This window comes from Pongo pygmaeus, chromosome 1 (assembly GCF_028885625.2).
Source record: "Pongo pygmaeus isolate AG05252 chromosome 1, NHGRI_mPonPyg2-v2.0_pri, whole genome shotgun sequence".
Taxonomy (NCBI): domain Eukaryota; kingdom Metazoa; phylum Chordata; class Mammalia; order Primates; family Hominidae; genus Pongo; species Pongo pygmaeus.
This window is the reverse complement of record NC_072373.2, coordinates 128,740,722-128,763,651: the sequence shown is the minus strand read 5'-3', so window position 1 is coordinate 128,763,651 and position 22,930 is coordinate 128,740,722. Positions and strand designations below refer to the sequence as shown.

Sequence of the window (22,930 nt, the reverse complement as noted above, 5' to 3'; positions counted from 1 at the left end):
GGGAATTTATTTTCCATATTATATCAACCTGGAAATTTCTGGAAGCTGAGCTCCATCAATAGAAAGGCTTAAACAAAGAATGAAGGAGATTCAGGAAATGAAACTCCAACCAGGAGACTGGTGAAAGCAATCCCCAGGATGAAAATTATGCAGCAGCTAGGACTGGAGAGAAAGACAGAAAACTCAGGAGTGATGTATCCATGAATTTGATATATTTTCTCATGTGTTTTAATGCTCCAAGAATGTGTGGATAAATCGTAGTAAGTACATAGAAAACTGAGTAAAGAAAAAGATACCAAAAAGTATACATGAATATTTGTAATATATGTAATATACATGTATATACATGTAATACATGTAATATACATTATATATATACAAATATATCATAGTACATGCATGGCCAAACTAAGTAAAATCTGCATAGTCATAAGAATTTATGTTAATATTTAACCTATATTTAAAGAGTAGAAAATTATGATGGGAGGGAGGGGGCAGAAGTGTGGGTCTTTTTGTTTTTTGTTTGTTTGGTTGGTTTTTTCTTTGTCTCCTACAGGAAAGAAGCAGCGTGTTTAAGAGAGCTAAATCCTCATATTCACAGGACAAAGTCAACACATAATATCTAAAATTGAAAAAATAAAAAAAGTGTCAGCCGGACGCGGTGGCTCACGCCTGTAATCCCAACACTTTGGAAGGCCGAGGCAGGTGGATCACGAGGTCAGGAGATGGAGACCATCCTGGCTAACACACTGAAACCCCATCTCTACTAAAAAGACAAAAAATAAGCCGAGTGTGGTAGTGGGCGCCTGTAGTCCCAGCTACTCGGGAGGCTGAGGCAGTAGAATGGCGTGAACCCGGGAGGCGGAGCTTGCAGTGAGCTGAGATCTCGCCAATACACTCCAGCCTGGGCGACAGAGCGAGACTCCGTCTCAAAAAAAAAAAAAAAAAAAAAAAAAAGGTGTCAACATAATTAGAAAACGAGAGGAAGATACACAAAGGAAAAGTGAAAGAGGTAAAAGTAGTTACCACTGGGGAGCAAAAATGGTGGGGTAGGAATCATTCTTTAATAAGTTTTACAAAAATATTTCATTTAAAATCGTGTACACATTTGATTAAAATAAAAATTATTACTATTTTAGGAAATTATGAATGGATATTTCTGCTAAAATATGGAGGTTTGCACCCATGTCTTTTCCCCTTCTTGGTCCTACTGATTACAGCAAATAAACTTAAAAGGACAAAGAGAATGAAAGAAGAAACAAGAGCTAGGGAGAAGTTTATACTATTAGTGATAGAGAATCTTTGTTTAGAAAAACAAAATTAGGTATGAAAGTGAATATAGTTAGAATAAGAAAAGACATCACAACAAATTACTAATTTAAAAAAGTGGCCGGGTGCTGTGGCTCATGCCTGTAATTCCAACACTTTGGGAGGCCGAGGTGGGCGAATCAAGAGGTCAGGAATTCAAGACCAGCCTGGCCAATATGGTGAAACCCCGTCTCTACTAAAAATACAAAGATTAGCTGGGCATGGTGGCGTGCGCCTGTAGTCCCAGCTATTCGGGAGGCTGAGGCAGAAGAATCGCTTGAACCGGGGTAGGCGGAGGTTGCAGTGAGCTGAGATCGTGCCACTGCATTCCAGCCTGGGTGACAGAGTGAGATTCCATCTCAAAAAAAAAAAAAAAAAAAAAAGGGAACAAACATCATGAATCATACAAATAACAATATTTTAATTAACTAACTGCCTTAAACATTTTATGACTTTTTTTCCTTACATCCTTGGCTACATATCCTTCAGTCTTCCCTTCAGAAAATAAAATGTTAAAATATAATTTTCTTTAGAGAGAAACGAAAGGTAATTTAGTCTTCTTTCTGTCAGGTTTGATTAAAAATTTTTTTTAAATTGATGGCTTAGAAAAGTTTCTTTCAGCTTCAAAATTCATTATTGATAGCATCATGGTAAGTTTTTAGGACTGTTGCTAAATTTCGGAAAATTCCTATCACTTGTTTTTCATGGATAAATAGTGAAATTTCAAAGCATTTCAAGTTTTCTTGTGCTCTAATCATAAATACACTTAGATTGAGATAATTATTAACCAATCTGTTATTGATGTCTTTATGTCATACCGACATATTTTGAGCTTTACAGTATCTTTGTTCATGTCAGGGTTTTTTCGTGTGTCAAATCAGCAGGAAATTTACCTTTTTCTAGTTCTTATGATTAATTGTTCTTCATTATATAGGTTATTAACAATCAAATAACATATCTTCACTGTTTCTATTCAAACATGCATCTTCCTTTTAATAATGTATCATGTTCTGGATATGATCTAAAGTCAGAACGATTTTTATTTATTTATTCAATTGCTCATTTTTATTGTTTTTGTTTCATATTTTATGCATTTTTAATACAAATTTTCTCTCAACCCTTTAATAAATTTATAGATAACAAAATATTCTTTATATAAGGCCAGTCTGTAATTTCTCACATATTTCATTGAAATAATCCTAAATTTATAACCAAATTATAATAGTTATAGCATACAAATATATGAAAATTTCGATTAATCTTTTTTTATGTGATTCTTATTAAAAATGGAAAAAAAAGGCCAAGTGTGGTGGCTCACGCCTGTAATTCCAACACTTTGGGAGGCTGAGGTGGGCAAATCACTTGAGGTCAGGAGTTTGAGACCAGCCTGACCAACATAGTAAAACCTTGTCTCTACTAAAAATACAAAAATTCCAGCTGGTGGTGAGCGCCTGTAATCCTAGCACTTTGGGAGGCCGAGGCGGGTGAATCATTTGAGGTCAGGATTTTGAGACCAGCCTGGGCAACATGATGAAACCCCATCTCTACTAAAAATATAAAAATTAACCAAGTGTGATGATGTGCACCTGTAGTCCCAGCTACTTGGGAGGCTGAGGCAGGAGAATTGCTTAAACCCAGGAGGCGGAGGTTGCAGTGAGCCGAGATCATGCCACTGCACTCCAGCCTGGGCAACAGAGTGAGACTCTGTCTCAAAAAAAAAAAAAAGGAAAAACAAGTGTGATGTGTTTATAATTATATACACTGAGTTAGTAAATATATTCTGCGAAGAACAGAACTTTTGTTTTAATTAGGTGTCAATGAGAATCAAATCCTCAAATTATAATTTGCATATGGTATTTTGGATGAATTTCCCCCAGACTAGCTCCTGGCTCAGTCACGTGACACTAGCCCTGTACTTTTGTATCATGGCAGCCATAGAGGGTAGTTGAAATAGTCCTATGAACCAAAAATACCTTCAACAACTCCAAAATCTCTCCTACACAAGGGAAAATGAGATAGAGGGAGCGTCCTAATGGAAGAAGACAGTGATCTGTGTCAGTGATAGCCAATTTTGGTTAAAATACCATGCTTTTAATATTTTACAAAAACATATAACCTTGGGGACCTATTGCTGGGTTCCTTCCAGGACTTGGAAGTGAAGGACTCAAGTTTAAGCTACATTGGTTTCAAAGTTAATTTTGCCTCTAACAATAGCAATAAAGTTTTAGAAAACAAACTGTGTGTAAGTGGCTTGACAAACCAGACAAAGTTGAGACCTAAGCCCATAGCAGGAGGATTGTAGAAGCAAACCAAATTCCCACTACAGATCCTCAAATAAGAGGACTTAGAAGCTCCAGGTATTTATGAAAATGACAATAAATGCTTACCTGAAAATAAGAAGCCTGATTATAGGGTATCCACTATAGCAGTGAGAAAATATTTCACACTCACCCAACCACTTCTCTCTAGCCCTATTGTAGTCATTGCCTTCATTATTTTACTTTCTGTTTATTTTCCTGTTTTTTTTTTCTTTATGTTAGATGGGTAATGTGCTGACATCATAACAAGGTTCAAGGATGGCACATCTCACACGTGTGTAAACACCCAATGATCACGCTCATGAACTACAAAAGGATTCCTTTTTGATTTTTAAATAAAATTGTTTTAATTAAAATAAGCAGCCACATATCCAGCCCTTCATCTCCAACCTGTACAATAGGATAAGTGTCAGTACCCTCATTCCAGCAGAAGACTGGGGGTTTCTTCTCTGAATGGGTTAAATCAGAGGATCATTGGAGTCAGAGACACCTGATGGAGCTGAGTGTGTAGAGGGGGTTCCCATCATGATGATTCAGTTCAAATCTAAATATCAAATGATGAGGTGTTCCCTCCTTCACTCTCCCACTTTTCTTTCTTGGTTCACTCGGGAAAATGCTAGAAGTCAGACAAGAGATTTTACAATTTCTGTCTGGCGAAACTGACCTGCCCGAAACTGACCTGCCCAAATCTTGAGAACTCCAGATATTGACATTTGGCATACTCAACGAAAGTGTTTATCCTGATCATTTACCATCCCTCCATTGACAAGCCCCCACAAAAAGTTTTAAATTAGCTTTCTGATTTGCCTCTATTTTAGCCTCTGTTTGAAATATAAATGGATGGCCAGAGATCATCTGACAATTGGGAAAGCCAATGGCACAAAGAACTGAGAGCAAAACAAATAGGAAAGTGTGACAACAAAGAAAATAGGAGAAAATGTCAACAACAAAAACAACAACAACACTCTGATATCCTCAGAGATAAGTAAAGATGTGGTATCTTTAACATAAGAACAGAGTTCTGTAAAAATGTAACATTCAGAAAAGAAAAAGAGAGCCCTTGGAAATTAAAGTATGATAGTGAAAAGAGAGCTATTAATTGAAGGATTGAAAGTACAAAGAGGAAAATAAAAAAGGAGGAAATTTAAAAATCAGGCTAGATAGATGGTCCACAATCTGAATAGTGGGATTTGCAAAAAGGGAAAATAGAAAAACCGGAGAAGATGAAGTCATTAAAGAAATAATTTCAGATAATTTTCAGAACTGCAAAGGACTTAGAAAATCAAGGTATATCACCATGCCACTCTGGAATACTGAAGAGACAGAGAAGTTTCTAAAAACATCCAGAGACAAAAAATAGTTGGCTGTGATGTTTTGAAATCAGAATAGCTTTATACTCTTTATCAGTAGCCCTAGAAATTAAAAGACAAAAGAGTAATGCCTTCAAAATTCTCAGGGGAAATGACTTACAACTTTTAACTTGATACCTAGTCAAAATATTATTCAAGTAGAGAATACAATATTTAAAATGTCAGACATGCAAGAATTCAGAAAAGTTTATAATATAAGCATCCTTCTTCAAGTTAATTAATACTCCTTCAACATGGCAGAAAACCTGTAGATATTATTATAAGATTGATAATGAAGAAATGGAGGTATAAAACATGGGATTTCAAGATTTGCAAGTGGCCACCGGAAGAAAATCAACAAGACTTCACAGTGATTGGAAAAACTGGCGAACCAGGGAACCTCGGAGGACTAATGCTCTTCTTTTCAAGTTTTGTACCATTTGATCTCTTTAAAATGATGTGCACATATTATTTTGACTTTAAAATTTTATTGGAAAATTAAAAAGCAAAGTGAATAAAAAAATGGAAAGTGGGATAGTGAAAGCAATGATTGCACTTAAAGATAGTTAAAGATGAATGTGGTGTGGTCAAGTCAGCTTCATACCTGGGATGCAAGGCTGGTTCAACATACGCAAATAGATAAACGTAATCCATCACGTAGACAGAACCAATGACAAAAACCACATGATTATCTCAATAGATGCAGAGAAGGCCTTCAACAAAATTCAACACCCCTTCATGCTAAAAACTCTCAATAAACTAGGTTTTGATGGAATGTATCTCAAACTAATAAGAGATATTTGTGACAAACCCACAGCCAATATCATACTAAATGGGCAAAAGCTGGAAGCATTCCCTTTGAAAACCAGCACAAGACAAGGATGCCCTTTCTCACCACTCCTATTCAACACAGTATTAGAAGTTCTGGCCAGGGCAATCAGGCAAGAGGAAGAAATAAAGGGTATTCAAATAGGAAAAGAGGAAGTCAAATTGTTTCTGTTTGCAGATAACATGATTGTATATTTAAAAATCCCACCATCTCAGCCCAAAATCTCCTTAAGCTGATAAGCAACTTCAGCCAAGTCTCAGGATACAAAATCAATGTGCAAAAATCACAAGCATTCCTATACACCAATAACAGACAAACAGAGAGACAAATCATGAGTGAACTCCCATTCACAATTGCTACAAAGAGAATAAAATACGTAGGAATACAACTTACAAGGGATGTGAAGGACGTCTTCAGGGAGTACTACAAACCACTGCTCAAGAAAATAAGAGAAGACACAAACAAATGGAAAAACATTCCATGCTCATGGACAGGAAGAATCAACATCATGAAAACAGCCATACTGCCCAAAGTAATTTATAGATTCAATGCTATCCCCATCAAGCTATCATTGACTTTCTTCACAGAATTGGGAAAAACTACTTTAAATTTCATATGGAATCAAAAAAGAGCCCACATAGCCAAGACAATCCTAAGCAAAAAGAACAAAGCTGGAGGCATCATGCTACTTGACTTCAAACTATACTACAAGGCTACAGTAACCAAAACAGTATAGTACTGGTACCAAAACAGATATATGGACCAATGCAACAGAATAGAGGCCTCAGAAATAACACCACACATCTACAGCCATCTGATCTTTGAAAAACCTGATAAAAACAAGAAAGGGAGAAAGGATTCCCTATTTAATAAATGGTGTTGGGAAAACTGGCTAGCCATATGCAGAACACTGAAACTGGACGCCTTCCTTACATCTTATACAAAAATTAACTCAAGATGGATTAAAGACCTAAATGTAAGACCTAAAACAAGAAAAATCCTAGAAGAAAACCTAGGCAATACCATTCAGGACATAGTCATGGGCAAATACTTCATGTCTAAAACACCAAAAGCAATGGCAACAAAAGCCAAAATTGACAAATGGGATCTAATTAAACTAAAGAGCTTCTGCACAGCAAAAGAAACTATCATCAGAGTGAACAGGCAACCTATATAAGGGGAGAAAACTTTTGCAATCTATGAATCTGACAAAGGGCTAATATCCAGAATCTATAAAGAACTTAAACAAATTTACAAGAAAAAAACCAAACAACCCTATCAAAAAGTGGGCAAAGCATACGAACAGACACTTCTCAAAAGACAACATTCATGCAGCCAACAAACATATGAAAAAAACCTCATAATCACTGGCCATTAGAGAAATGCAAATCAAAACCACAATGAGATACTATCTCATGCCAGTTAGAATGGTGATCATTAAAAAGTCAGGAAACAACAGATGCTGAAGAGGATGTGGAGAAATAGGAACACTTTTACACTGTTGGTGGGAGTATAAATTAGTTCAACATTGTGGAAGACAGTGTGGCAATTCCTCAAGGATCTAGAACTAGAAACACCATTTAACCCAGCAATTCCCTTACTGGGTATATACCCAAAGGATTATAAATTGTTCTACTATAAAGACACACGCACACATATGTTTATTGTGGCACTATTCACAATAGCAAAGACTTGGAACCAACCCAAATGTCCACCAATGATGGACTGGAAAAGGAAAATGTGGCACATATACACCATGGAATACTATGCAGGCATAATAAAGGATGAGTTCATGTCCTTTGCAGGGACATGGATGAAGCTGGAAATCATCATTCTCGCAAACTAACACAAGAACAGAAAACCAAACACTGCATGTTCTCACTCATAAGTGGGTGTTGAACAATGAGAACACATGGGCACGTGGGGGAACATCACACACTGGGGCCCATTGGGGGGTGGGGGGCTAGGGGAGAGATAGCATTAGGAGAAATACCTAATGTAGGTGACGGATTGACGGGTGCAGCAAACCACCATGGCATGTGTACACCTATGTAACAAACCTGCACATTCTGCACATGTACCCCAGAACTTAAAGTAAAATAATAATAATAATAATAATAATAATAATAATAATAAAAGATGGAGGTGGTGGATGGGTGAAGCATTTTCTCTGTAGTGTAGGGAATTCTCACAGATTTGTAGCTCCTTAATCCTCACAATGACTGAAAGAGGCAAATATCATTATTTCATTTTACAGATGAGGAAACTGAGGTTCAAGGAAGTTAAAAGAACTTGCCTAAAGTCACGTAGCTTAGAACTGGCAATATCAAGGCTGAATCTAAGTGTCTGTTCCAAGGCTCAGTCATGTTCCACTAATTTTGAATGTTGGTAAACAAGAGGAGAGAGAGATATTGGGACCTAGGATGAAGGGAAGAAAGAGTTTTTGGTAGAGAAAACACATAAACATTTATGTAAGTTGAAAGTAAAGAGTCCTCAGAAGCTAAGAACTGAAAGTACAAGGGAGAATAGGAATAATTGAGCCAAGTCTTAGAAAGTTTAGAGGAAGCAGCATGCTGACCTGGGCAAGAGTTTGCCTTGGAAAGGAGTAAAGTTGCTTTTATTTCTGAAACAGGTGGGAAGGAGGTAAAAGTGGGTAAAGTTGCTATTAAGCTGGAGCTTGGAGAGGAGGGAAATTGAGATGGTCATACTGTTTCCTCCTTGAAATAAGAGGCTAGTTATTCTCCTGTGAATAGACAAGTAAGGGAAAGCCTGGATCTTTACCAGTCACTGGGTCAGGGGAGGGGAGAGGGGAGAAAAGGGTGTTGGAAAGTGACTGGAGCAATTAGGAAAGAGAGTAAGGCTCAGGCTTGTAATCCCAGCACTTTGAGAGTCCAAGGTGGGAGGACTGCTTGAGCGCAGGAGTTCGAGGTCACCCTGGGCAACAAAGTGAGACTCCTGTCTATACAAAAAATAAAAATAATAATTATCAGGACATGGTGACTGGCGCCTGTAGTCCCAGCTGCTTGGGAGGCTGAAGTAGGTGGATCCTTTGAGGGTGGGAGATCAAGGCTGCAGTGAGCTATGATTTCGCCACTGCACTCCAGCCTGGATGACAGAGCAGAGCCAGACCCTGTCTCAATTGAAAAAAAGAAAAAAAAAAAAAAAGGAAAAGGAAAAGAGTAGAGTTGTAATATTTAGCAAATAAAAAATATAGCTCATGGCTGGGCACAGTGACTCATGCTTGTAATCCCAGCACTTTGGGAGGCCAAGGCAGGTGGATCGCCTGAAGTCAGGAGTTCGAGACCAGCCTGGACAGCATGGTGAAATCCCATCTCTACTAAAAACACAAAACTAGCTGGGTGTGGTGGTGCAGGCCTGTAATCCCAGCTATTAGGGAGGCTGAGGTAGGAGAATTGCTTGAACCTGGGAGGTGGAGGTTGCGGTGAGCTGAGATCGCGCCACTGGACTCCAGCCTGGGCAACAGAGTGAGACTCTGTCTCAAAAAAAAAAAAAAAAAAAAAAAAAAAAAAAAAAAAAAAAGCTCACACAGTTACATTTGAATGGTGCATTTATGACAAATTTTTGTTTAGTGTATGCTCCAAAGATTGTGTGGTATTTTATCTGGAAACTCTTAAAGAGAAACACTAAAGCATGTGTAAAGAACAACAAAGCCACTTCGAAATCAAAAATTGGAAATGGAGCAAACTTAAGATAGGAATATTGGGCTTGACTTCTAGGCAGCAGCAGACAGGGAGTTGTACTAGCAGTCAGGAGATAGCTTGAGAATGCAATTTTTAGGGCCTCCCTGGAGAGCAATGGGAAGAGACTTATATGGGAACTAGAGACTTGGAATTGGCCAGGACGCCATTGCTGGAAACATTTGCCTACTATCTAATTTTACCTGAGTGGATCATCTACAATTACATCTCATAGGTGTGTACTAAAGATGATTATTATTAAATAACAATCTGAAAGGTTTTTGGACTCTGTAAAACACATTATCAATATTGAATGTTAATAACCAGTGGTATTCACAAGAAAACAACTGATATCCCCAAGGAAATTCTTGAACCTGTTTGAGGTTTATCATGGTGGTCTGGATTAGTGGTAAAGAGTGCAGCCTGTCCCACATTAACCAAACTGCTTAATATGTCTGGGAGTCAATTTCCTTGTTTGTAAAATTAGAATAATTATAGTGCCTAACTTGTCAGATTAAATGAATTAATATGTGTAACAATATGTGCAAATACTAAAAGTACAATGTTACATGAGATATCATAGGCAGAAAATGAGAAGTTTTAGAAAACATTCATTAATATGCATACGTATACACTTTGTATGCATACGTAGAAAATGAGTGGTTTTAAAAGGACATTCATTAGCATACTTGTATATGCATTTTGTAGACATGTACAGTCAGAAATGCAGCAAATGTAAAACTTTAAATCTAGAAGTCTGTTTCCCTCTGGGAACATATATTTCAATTCCTTAACTGTTTATTGACTGATAGCGTTTGAGCCATAAGGCAAGGCATTTGCAGTATTTAGGTTTTGGAACCCAGCTCTGCCACTCACAAGCTGGGAAATCTACAAGTCACCTTAGTTGTCTGAATGACACTTCTCTCAACAATAAAATGGCCAGCAATGCTTGCTTACTTCACAGAGCAGTAGGGTTAAATTAACCTAGCACATGCTTGATACAGACTAGGTGTGAAATTTCACTTTGATTCCTTTGGCTTTAACGAATGCATAAATTAGTGTGGGTGGAGGTGGGAGAAGGCGGGGGAAATGCGAAGTCCCCCGTTTTTTTGTGCTGGGTAGACACAATATACCTCTTCCCCTTTAAGTGAAATAAGTCTTCAAATCCAATTAGGATCTACTCTGGAGTCTTACAGGACCGTTATCTTGGTTTCCACATTATATGCACTGTACTGTTGTTGAAGCTGTGGGTATGTATTGGGTGCGTCGCTGTCGATGAATGCTTTAAAACAGCTGTGAATTAACTGTCACTTCTTTTTTTTTGGCAAACTCACAAAATCCCAGAAGTCAGGGGTCTGTTGTTTATTCATTCTGCCTCCTTCTGAGTCATTCAGGTACAGGGTGTGTCTGCCAATTGAAACTGCACAGCGGAGGAAGTTTTTGAGTTCACATCTGCCGGGATGGGAAAGCAGTGCAACCAGGGACTGGGTGGAAACTTTTACAACAGTAATGCAAGGGCAGAAGCGTCCTGAGCTTGTCACGCAGGCAGATCTGACCAAGCCCGCCTCTCAGCCTCACGTTCTTAAGTAGCATCTAAGCAAAAGAAAAGGGTGGGCAAAGTGCTAGTAATGAGATTTGAGGCCTCTGAGTCGACTCCCAAGTAGAATGTGAGAGAAGGGTGCCGGCTTCTGCTGGGCAGCTGCAGTTGCTCAGCAGCTCCTGGCCGAGAATCTTCGCCTTTGGAAATTCCGGAGCTGCCCAGGCGTTTTGAATCTCTCAGGACTCAGCAGCAGCCCACCTCCTCAACGACCTCTCCATTGGCCAGAATCTGGGACACACAGCCTGACTTTGTGCTCAGCTGAGGGAAACCCCTCGCCGAACACCAAAACCGGCGCTGGTTCATTTCTCTGTGCACTCTGGGAAAGCCACTGCCCCTCAGACCGCAGTTTCGAGGAGCACCAGGATCTGGGGTGCCGGGGGGAGTACAGGAATCTCCCGGTCCATTCTCCCTCCCGGGTTGCTTGTCTCCTCCGTACCTCTCGCAGCCCCTTCCCAGCCTCTCCTCCCCAGAGCGCCGCCGACACTCGCCGGGTCGCGGCTCAGGTTTTCTGCTGCCCGCGCGAAAGTGGCTCGGGGAGCTCCTGGCCACAAGCTCAGCACATCGATCCTCCTAGGGCTGCGGGGGGTGTGGGACCAGGGCGGTGCGCTACGAGACTCCGGGCCGTCCTCTGCCCACTCAGACTTTTCGAGAGAAAAGTTTCAAAAGTCTCTCCACCTCCTTTTTTTACAGGGGCTCGGGAGAATCCTCTCCACCGCCAGAGATCAGCGTCTATCCGGGCGAGGGCAGTGATTTATACAGTAGAATCCAGGGGTTACCGGGCTCCGCCCCTTCTCTCTCTCTCTCTTTTTTTCTTTCATTTGTTGTTTGGGGAGGAGGGGTTCTTCTTCTTTTTTTTTTTTTTGCTTCTGCCCCAGATCTTTCCTGGACAGTGCGTCTCAGCAGTTCAGATCCGGGGGCCCCCAGCTGGCAGAGGGCGTGGGGGGTTAAGGCATTAACCCCTCCCAGCCTCTTCCTGAAGAAACCACTCAGCCTTGGCGCGGCGCTGGGTGACTTCGCGTAGCAGGCAGGGAACTGGCCGCGGCGAGCGGGACTGGCCATTGGAGTGCTCCGCTGCGGAGGGAGGGGACCCCGACTCGAGTAAGTTTGCAAGAGCACTACGCAGTCAGTCGGGGGCAGCAGCAAGATGAGGAGCGAGCCGTACAGATCCGGGGCTCTCCGAATGCAACTTCGCCCTGCTTGAGCGAGGTAGGGGGCGGCCAATGGCGGGGGACGCGGGCGCGGGGACCCCGGTTGCGGTAGGGCTTAGGTGTCAGAAACGAATTTTTAAGTCGAACGAGGCAAACAAAAACTTTGAAAACATCTCCGGGCGCTGAAAATTTGCATCTCTGGGCCACTAAGGAGCCCATCTCTATCAGATTGTTCTTGGGCACTTGTGAGTTATGCAGTTTGGAAAAAAGGTTAATTCCCAACTGTGGAACCTACGGGGGTAGGGGCAGTGAAAGCTGCAGTTGGTCGGAGGAATAGAAGGGAAGGCGTTAAATTTTGGAAATTCTATAGACAAAGAATATGGTGGGTGCTGTGGGGCGTGGGTAATGGCTTAAACTAGTACTGCCCAGGAGCAGGGTATAACATTAGTTGGGGGAAAATGCGGAGCTGCTTGGCTTGAGTAGCCTCTGCTGTTCGCGGAGTTGCTGGGATTGTTCTCATCTCTATTACCTCATTTTATTGTACTGCTGCATTACCTTGAAATATTTAAGCAACTTAGAAGTAGACTTCTGCTGACCAGTGCCGTCTTAGAAAGTTTCTTTGTAACTTTCTAGTCCTAGGAGAGGAGTCAACGTGTTGGGGGACTGCAGTAAATAAAACTGCCCACGCAAATTTAGCAATGCACCAGGGAGCAGTTTAATGTGAGTTTCTGAAGAGTAGTTTTGCAATCGAAATTAGAAATGTGGTAGCATATATTATTGCTGTCATGAGTAGTTTGATTTCTCTCTTTTGTGTATGTTTTGGCTAAACTAAACAAAGCAAAAAATATTTATGCAATCAACTAATGTACGAAATTTCTGGGATTTGCTGCAATCTGTTATGAATGGTTTTAACTGAATACCTTTAAATTTACTTGCCCTGGCTTGGGGGCGGGGGAGGCGGGGAGAAGAAGAAGAAGAAAGAAAAGGCAGTCGCTTCACGGAGGCGCTAAGCTTTCCTGTTTACTGCAAGGCGGGGCGGGCCTGGCTGCCCACACCTCACTGCGCCCTCGGACCCTAAGCACACCTGCTCCTAGAGAGTTATTAATAGAGCCCCCAAATGACTTACGCTTTCAAATGATTTTCCTGCAAATCTGATTTCTTGCATGGCAATTAGGAGGTGGTGCTAGTCTCTTTGAACCGGGGGGCTGAGGGTGGGCATGGGGGACAGAGATGTGTGTCTTCCCCCTCAGACTGGCAGTTGAGTCTTTTCCGAGGAGAGACGTGGGCTGGTATTGAGCGTGCAGCTGAGCTGGTGACTGCTTCAGAGAATCTCATGGCTGGAAATCCGGGGGTGAGGGGGTGTGGGGTGGTGAGAGGGCAGGAGTGGAGTTCAAATGGGGTGTGTTCTCTAGGTTTCCCGTTCCTCCAACTCCCTGTTTTCCTTTTCATCATCTTTTTTTTTTGTCAACCCACAGCCAACATCATAATTCCCATTTCCCTTTGAGTGAATATGGCCATAGAGTTTCTCCCTCTCTTTTTCTTCCTCCTCTTCCTTTTCTGAAAAAAGAAAAAAAAAGGATGAAAAAAAGATAATTTGATTTTTTAAAAAAATCTCTCTCCCTGAGCTCTCCCCAAGTTTCTTTAAAACAAATCAACAACAACACAATTGGAGCAGTGCCTTAGCTAGAATGAATTATGCCAGTATGCTGTGGCTCTTTCCCTGACTCTCTCCTCTGACTTGTTTAAGGCTGCGGTTTCCGAGGCCCTCTCCAGCCAAGGAAAAGCTACACAAAAAGCCTGGATCACTCATTGAACCACCCCTGCAGCCAGTGAAGGCTCTCTCGCCTCGCCCTCTAGCGTTCGTCTGGAGTAGTGCCACCCCGGCTTCCTGGGGACACAGGATTGGTACCATGGGGTCCACCGGCGTCCCGCTGGTCAAGGCCCACCGCAGCTCGGTCTCTGACTACGTCAACTATGATATCATCGTCCGGCATTACAACTACACGGGAAAGCTGAATATCAGCGCGGACAAGGAGAACAGCATTAAACTGACCTCGGTGGTGTTCATTCTCATCTGCTGCTTTATCATTCTGGAGAACATCTTTGTCTTGCTGACCATTTGGAAAACCAAGAAATTCCACCGACCCATGTACTATTTTATTGGCAATCTGGCCCTCTCAGACCTGTTGGCAGGAGTAGCCTACACAGCTAACCTGCTCTTGTCTGGGGCCACCACCTACAAGCTCACTCCCGCCCAGTGGTTTCTGCGGGAAGGGAGTATGTTTGTGGCCCTGTCAGCCTCGGTGTTCAGTCTCCTCGCCATCGCCATTGAGCGCTATATCACAATGCTGAAAATGAAACTCCACAACGGGAGCAATAACTTCCGCCTTTTCCTGCTCATCAGCGCCTGCTGGGTCATCTCCCTCATCCTGGGTGGCCTGCCCATCATGGGCTGGAACTGCATCAGTGCGCTGTCCAGCTGCTCCACCGTGCTGCCGCTCTACCACAAGCACTATATCCTCTTCTGCACCACGGTCTTCACTCTGCTTCTGCTCTCCATCGTCATTCTGTACTGCAGGATCTACTCCTTGGTCAGGACTCGGAGCCGCCGCCTGACGTTCCGCAAGAACATTTCCAAGGCCAGCCGCAGCTCTGAGAAGTCGCTGGCGCTGCTCAAGACCGTAATTATCGTCCTGAGCGTCTTCATCGCCTGCTGGGCACCGCTCTTCATCCTGCTCCTGCTGGATGTGGGCTGCAAGGTGAAGACCTGTGACATCCTCTTCAGAGCGGAGTACTTCCTGGTGTTAGCTGTGCTCAACTCTGGCACCAACCCCATCATTTACACTCTGACCAACAAGGAGATGCGTCGGGCCTTCATTCGGATCATGTCCTGCTGCAAGTGCCCGAGCGGAGACTCTGCTGGCAAATTCAAGCGACCCATCATCGCCGGCATGGAATTCAGCCGCAGCAAATCGGACAATTCCTCCCACCCCCAGAAGGACGATGGGGACAACCCAGAGACCATTATGTCTTCTGGAAACGTCAACTCTTCTTCCTAGAACTGGAAGCTGTCCACCCAGCGGAAGCGCTCTTTACTTGGTCGCTTGCCACCCCAGTGTTTGGAAAAAAATCTCTGGGCTTCGACTGCTGCCAGGGAGGAGCTGCTGCAAGCCAGAGGGAGGAAGGGGGAGAATACGAACAGCCTGGTGGTGTCGGGTGTTGGTGGGTAGAGTTAGTTCCTGTGAACAATGCACTGGGAAGGGTGGAGATCAGGTCCCAGCCTGGAATATATTTCCTCCCCCCCTGGAGCTTTGATTTTGCACTGAGCCAAAGGTCTAGCATTGTCAAGCTCCTAAAGGGTTCATTTGGCCCCTCCTCAAAGACTAATGTCCCCATGTGAAAGCGTCTCTTTGTCTGGAGCTTTGAGGAGATGTTTTCCTTCACTTTAGTTTCAAACCCAAGTGAGTGTGTGCACTTCTGCTTCTTTAGGGATGCCCTGTACATCCCACACCCCACCCTCCCTTCCCTTCATACCCCTCCTCAAAGTTCTTTTACTTTATACTTTAACTACCTGAGAGTTATCAGAGCTGGGGTTGTGGAATGATCGATCATCTATAGCAAATAGGCTATGTTGAGTACGTAGGCTGTGGGAAGATGAAGATGGTTTGGAGGTATAAAACAATGTCCTTTGCTGAGGCCAAAGTTTCCATGTAAGCGGGATCCGTTTTTTGGAATTTGGTTGAAGTCACTTTGATTTCTTTAAAAAACATCTTTTCAATGAAATGTGTTACCATTTCATATCCATTGAAGCTGAAATCTGCATAAGGAAGCCCACTTTATCTAAATGATATTAGCCAGGATCCTTGGTGTCCTAGGAGAAACAGACAAGCAAAACAAAGTGAAAACTGAATGGATTAACTTTTGCAAACCAAGGGAGATTTCTTAGCAAATGAGTCTGACAAATATGACATCTGTCTTTGGCACTTTTGTTGATGTTTATTTCAGAATGTTGTGTGATTCATTTCAAGCAACAGCATGGTTGTATTTTGTTGTGTTAAAAGTACTTTTCATGATTTTTGAATGTATTTGTTTCAACAGAGGTCATTTTATTGGATTTTTCTAACCTGTGTTAACACCATTGAATGTGTATTTCTTAAGAAAATACCACCCTCTTGTGCCCTTAAAAGCATTACTTTAACTGGTAGGGAACACCAGAAACTTTTCAGTCCAGCTGTTCATTAGATAGTAATTGAAGATATGTATAAATATTACAAAGAATAAAAATATATTACTGTCTCTTTAGTGTGGTTTTCAGTGCAATTAAACCAAGAGATGTCTTGTTTTTTTTTTAAAAAAAATAGTATTTAATAGGTTTCTGACTTTTGTGGATCATTTTGCACATAGCTTTATCAACTTTTAAACATTAATAAACTGATTTTTTTAAAGATCCCTTTGTGAAGAGCATTCTTAAAAATAATTATTGAGTCATCTATTGGATTGTGTAGCTCTTTGGAATCAAAGTTAAGGACAAATTTCTGTTATTCTTTAAAGGATTTTTACCTTAACTAGGGTGTGAAAAAAAATGTGGTTTGTTTAGAAACCACTCTATCTTTTTCAGGAAGAGAAACTTCAATAAGTTAACACTGAAGAGTAGTAAAGAATGAGATAAAAACCACCAACCTTCTGAATACCACATTGGCTAGTAAGTAGAATTGTTTGTGTTTTAAATTGCATTTAAGCCAAATAAAGTAAATACAATAATTCTGTCATCAAATATGGGCTTTTAAAGAAATTATACACAAAAATGTGGTTGTAAATGTAGTTTAAATGATGAGACTCAATCATCATTCAAACCCATCAAAAAAGCATACATTCTTGGCCTTTCATCAACATGCTGGGGAAGTGGGGATATGAATATGGGTATTAAATCATGTGCCTTTTTTTTTTTTTCAGGACACTGCCTTGGCTTCTCCCAGCCTATCTTCTGAACCACATAGAAGTATACAGTATCAGTGAAGCAGCTAGCTGTAAAATGTGGGCTGAGTAGCATAACACTTTTATCTGAAAACCTTCAATTCATAGTATCTGAAAGCATTAACATTCTCAGTCATTAATTTTTCCAACTACAAAATGAAAGCACTTTGCAAGCATCACAGACTTATTGTAATAGTTAATTCTTGTTTCTGATTATTGTCATCTTTTGGGGGATTAAAGTATTTTGGCATGTTTGGCTCTCTAATCTTATTGCTACTTTCAGAATTTGTGCTTTCAAGTGTCATTGAATATGCACAGGACACAGTTGGGACATGAAGATAAACCTCACCTAATACAGTAGATGTCATTTCTGGGTAAGGTTAACTGTGGGAAACAGAAATGTGTTCACTAAGGAAACCTTAGGTCACAACCTCCAGTTTCCTGAAGGAAATGCCAAAAATGCTCCAAAGACAAAAGGCCGGAAACAAACTGGAATGTCTCTCTCCATCTGTCTGCTAAGGCGGAAGGAATGATTTCATGTTACATTCACTTCCTAGACTTTCATTACAGAGTCAAGCATAATGGAAAAGTATGTCCATTTTGTGTTTCTGTGGAAGATAAAATGTTCATATTCTCAGACTTATCTTCATAAGCACAGTAGTGATTCATGATATGGGGAAAGATGGGATAGGGTGGCTGGCTTTGGGAGATGGGGAGCTCTTTGGTGACACTTTTCCCCCTGTGAACACATTATCCAGTGATTAGATGTACTTTCTTCCTGGAAACTCCAGACTGTGCATTTCATTCCAAGAAAGCTGGGTAGTCATGGACTGTGGTTTTCCTGGGCACATGTGTGGTAGAGCCCCTGATCAGACCAAGAAGCAAAGACTTAAGAAGAAGGAATCCTTGGTTGTCTCTCAACGTGAATATATGGTTTTAATTCAGTGTATTCTCAGAAGTAAGAATGAGGAAAAAACCTTAGTAATTATATGTTTGTACTAAAAAATACACATATAAGGCTTTGATTTTAAAATTGTAGTGTTTTTCAAGAGGAGTGAAACAGATCCTGGACAATACTTGACATATTCTTGTAAAAAGTTCAATTGACTCAAAATAGTCATGAAAATTGTGAAGTAACATCATATAATACTTTATCCCCAACAATATTAAATGTGATTACAATTTTACAGAATATTCAAATCAAGATGTTATATAAGACAAATTATTATTCTTGCTTTTACATCTCCTTAGAAGGATAAACATTTAATTGTTTTAAAAATGTTTTATTTATGTTTTAGAAATGAGGTGTCGCCTTCTTGCCCAGGCTAGTATGCAGTGGCACAATCATAGCTCACTGCAGCCTTGAATTCTTGGGCTCAAGTGATCTTCCCGCCCCAAGCCTCCCAAGTAGCTGGGACCACAGGCACGTGCCACCATGCCTGGCTAATTTTTTTTTTTTTTAATGTTTTGTAGAGACAGGATCTCAGTATGTTGCCCAGGCTGGTCTTTAATTCCTGGGCTCAAGTGATCCTCCCACAGATTTGTCTGTGTTTTCTCTAAATAGGTTATAAATACCTTGAGGGAGGAATCACAAATAACTAAAAGAAACTTCTGTAGAGACTATCAGAGTATTATTTCCCTGTGGACACAGTAAATGTATGATGATGAGAAATCATAATAAACTACAACATTTTCTCTGCCCTTCCTTCCTGCTGTTTTGACGTATACTTCACATGGTCCAAGAAAAGGGACTCAAAATACTTTTTAGCATACACCATTGCCTTCACTGCAATGCTAATTGGAACTCGAGTTGTCTCTCAGAACATTCAAGCAAGCAAGGTTTACTTGCATAACTAAAGGCCTTATATGGATTATCTATAAAGAAAGAGGATTTTAAACCAGTGGTTTAAAAACCTAGGAGAGATAGGAGGAAGAGCATAGTGAGGGGTTAGACCTGCATTTATTTCTGTCACACACAATCTTTGACAAGAACCGGGACCCAGAGTAGTTTGGGTTCATGTTGAAGATATCTCTCCTAATACATCCGATCTCTTGTTCCCTACACTTTCTTCTTGGATTCAGACTCTCAAGTAATTTCTGTTTTTCCCATGCTTTCTTTTTTATCCCTTTGAGGACTAAAGGATTAAAAAATTAGACTTAGCTCTGGTTATAGTCATTAGCAAGAGCCAAGTGTGGACTGCAGACTTGAGTGAACAGGAATTGCTACATTTTATGTAATCCAACCTTGATATATGAAGTATCTTCATATATCCAACCAGAAGCTTCCATATCAGTAATGGATAAATACACCATGGTAAATTAATACAATGGAATATTATTCAGCAACGAAAAAGGACCTACTACTAATCTTGCAACCATTTTCATGAATCTTAAACCTCGTATGCAACCACAAAAGAGAACATACATCATGATTTCATTTATGTAAAACTTCCAGAATAGGCAAAACTAATAGATGGAGATATAAATCTGAACAGTGGTTGCCTGGGGTAAGAGGATAAACTGGAAAGGAACAAGAGGGAACTTTCTAGGTTGTTAGCAATGCTCTTTATCTTAATTTTTAGGACCTTGTTCACTCAGATGTGCGTATTTGTCTAAACTTATGTAATCATATTCTTAAGACCAGTGAAATTTAAAAATAACAATATGCTAGACTTTCACTTCTGAGTATAAGGACTATATGAGACTTTCTCTGTGAAATTGTGGGAAGGTTCCATGAAGTTCAGTAGAAAGTGGCAGCTGCGCACAGTGGCTCCCGCCTGTAGTCCCAGCACTTTGGGAGGCCGAAGCAGGAGGATAGCTTTGAGCTCAGGAGTTCAAGATTAGCCTGGGCAACATGGCAACACCCGTTTCTACAAAAAATACAAAAAAAATTAGCTGAGCATGATGGCTCACACCTGTAGTCCCAGCTATTTGGATGGCTGAGTCTGGAGAATCACTTGAGTCCAGGAAGTGGAGGTTGCAGTGAGCCGAGATCCAGCCACTGCATTCCAACTCCAGCCTGGGTGACAGAGTGAGATCCTGTCTCAAAAAAAAAAAAAAAAAAAAAAAAAGAATGTGGAAAAGGTTCGAAAGTGTTTCATAAAAGGGAAATATGCTACCCAGAAATAAAACTTTAGAATGCTAAATAATTGTGACATGATGATACTCTGCTTCCATAGGATGCGAATTTGACTTATTATTGGTATTTGTAATCCCCGAAGAGTTTCTGTGTCTTGAAAGAGTCTAGAGATGTAATGAAACTGTCACAATAAAAGTTTATTGATATTTGCATTTCAGTTTTAGGAATATATGTTGGGTTGTAAATAGCCTTATGAAGAATGGAACTTGTATACATTGCAAGGATATGTAAACATATTAGTATTGGAGACATACAAATTGGAGTGTGCCAATTTCTTATCATGGCCACCTGACCAAACCTATAAAAGGCATTCACTCAGATAATAACACTTGTCCTGGGTGTAAGCACTGCATTGTTAGAAGAAATAGGCAGAGACACAAAGGCTATGGAAGACAAGCTTATGTTCCTGTGTGTTTTGTTTTTCAATAATTTCAGCTTTTATATTAGATTCAGAGGGTACATGTGCAGGTTTGTTACATTGGCATATTGCTGTGATGTTGAGGTTTGGGGTGTGAATGATCCCATCACTGTGGTAGTGAGCATAGTACCCAACAAGTTGTTTATTAGCCATTGTCCCCCTCCTTCTCTTTCCCTTCTAGTAGACACCGGTGTCTATTGTTCCCTTATTTATTTATTTTAGAGGGTCTCACTCTGTTGTCCATGCTGGAGGGGAGTGGTGTGACCATAGCTCACTGCAGCCTGGAACTTCTAGGCTCAAGCAATCCTCCCGTCTCAGCTTCCAGAGTAGCTGGGACTATAGGTGCGTGCTACTGCACCTGGCTAATTATTTATTTTTGTAGAGACAGGGTCTCACTTTATTGCCTAGGCTGTTCCCACACTCCTTACCTCAAGCAGTCCTTCCACCTTGGTTATCCAAACTGCTAGAATTACAGGCGTGAGCCATCATAACCAGCCTGTTTCCATCTCTATGTCCACGTGTACCCATGGTGTGAGTTTTATAAGTTTGCAGCCAGACACATTGTTACCTGCACTCCCCTGTCTGAGGGGTCTTTCTTTCAGCCAGCTCTGGGAGTAACTGGACAGAGAAGAAATGCCTCAGGTGCTGCACTGCTCTTTGGACAGACTGATTAGATACAAAGCAGAAATAGAAAGAGGAAAGAAGGGGCATGGTTACCTGAGCTAACAAGGAGCAGGGAGACTTAGGAAATTGTTTATCCATTTCCCTAGAGCTCTACTACTATTATTACTCCACTTTTCTGCTGCTTTGTTGATACCAGGGCAGAAAGAAAAACCTTGGAAAAAGTTACTGGTGTGGGTCATGCTTCCTCCTCCCGTTCCTTTTGATAGGTCGGTAAACTCACCCACTCATCCACTCAACAAGAATGCTCGCCCTGTGCTCTGTGCTGTGGATCTAGGGGCAAATATAAACAGAGGTTCTGCCTTCCTAGAGCTCACGGGATCCATTCCTTCAGCTCTGGCACTCCTGTGGCTCCCTCCCTTTGGGGTCCAGGGACCTTGATATGGCAAGACAAAATTCTTTCTTTTTTTTCCTTTTTTGAGACGGAGTGTCACTCTGTCGCTCAGGCTGGAGTGCAGTGATGCGATCACGGCTCACTGCAACTTCTGCCTCTCAGGTTCAAGTAATTTTCCTGCCTCAGCTTCGTGAGTAGCTGAGATTACAGGCGTGTGCCACTATGCCAGGCTAATTTTTCTGTTTTTAGTAGAGACAGCGTTTCAACATGTTGGCCAGTCTGGTCTCGAACTCCTGGGATCAAGCGACCCACCTGCCTCGGCCTCTCAAAGTGCTGGGATTATAGACGTGCATCACGGCACCCAGCCAAGAAACAGTTCTTTTTTTCCCATGAGTTTGTTCATTGTTGTACACTTCCTCTAATATATTGAGTTCTTTAGCAGTGTAAAATAATTTCATTTAACAAATACAATTAATATTGGCAGCTTTTCATCATTGGCTTTTATTTAATTTATATCTCTAAGTTACTTAAAATTAAATAATGAAGAATAAACTCATATTTGGAATGGAGAGAAGTTCCTTATGTTATTGGGTGTTGTTGTAAATATCAGTATTTGTATTCTATTCCTCAGCATGTAGTCCCCATGTGATCAAGAATCAACTCTGTAAAATAAAAGCATTCAACATTGTCTTTAGTTTCTATCTCTCCTTAGTTTGCGTTTTTCTTCCTAGATCCCTACTGTGAACTGTGCTAGGTGGAGCTGCTTGGTTTATAATGTGCAAATGAAGTGTACGTTTGAATAAGTCATAGGTGGTGTCCTCATTCAACTTGGATGAAAAGGAAAGGAGAGAAAAATTCACAACTCAAGAGGATGAGCAGACTTATCTACTAGTGAGCCATTGCAAATCATCTAGAGGACTTGAGAGAGGAGCCTAGGTAGGTCGTTTGTGTGCTGTATGTTCAGTGATTGCTTGAGGTCAGGGAGCTGGGGATAACTCCTTGAGCAGCCCAAGAACTCTGCACTCATCTTATACACCAGCTCTACTGAATCCAAGCTGACCTGCTCACATTTGTGTGCCATTGCTATCAGGAAGTCTCTTGAGAATGCCAATAGCTCAGATACCTGCTCGCCAT

General features: G+C 41.1%; 1 protein-coding gene and 1 non-coding gene across 4 annotated transcripts; one reads left to right on the top strand and one right to left on the bottom strand.

Annotated features, from left to right (window-relative positions):
* Positions 1–3,842: 3,842 nt before the first annotated feature.
* On the bottom strand, positions 3,843–3,944 carry LOC129024045 (small nucleolar RNA U13). Its single transcript, XR_008497020.1, has one exon. It is a non-coding gene; the product is annotated as a small nucleolar RNA U13 (small nucleolar RNA).
* A 6,912-nt stretch (positions 3,945–10,856) lies between these two features.
* S1PR1 (sphingosine-1-phosphate receptor 1) lies at positions 10,857–22,288 on the top strand. Of its 3 annotated transcripts, XR_010123871.1 has the most exons (4): positions 10,857–12,308; positions 12,884–12,970; positions 13,501–13,601; positions 13,998–14,016. XR_010123871.1 is itself a non-coding variant. In XM_054448267.2 (3 exons), coding segments are annotated over exons 2-3 (1,314 nt in total). In that variant the 5' UTR covers positions 10,965–12,308; positions 12,884–12,968; the 3' UTR covers positions 15,310–16,697. The 3 variants fall into 3 exon arrangements, 1 of the variants encoding a protein (XP_054304242.1); XR_008493637.2 differs by lacking the exons at positions 12,884–12,970; positions 13,501–13,601; positions 13,998–14,016 and adding exons at positions 16,869–16,952; positions 17,204–22,288 and having other exon boundaries at positions 10,871–12,308; XM_054448267.2 differs by lacking the exon at positions 13,501–13,601 and having other exon boundaries at positions 10,965–12,308; positions 13,998–16,697.
* The last annotated feature ends 642 nt before the right edge of the window (positions 22,289–22,930 follow it).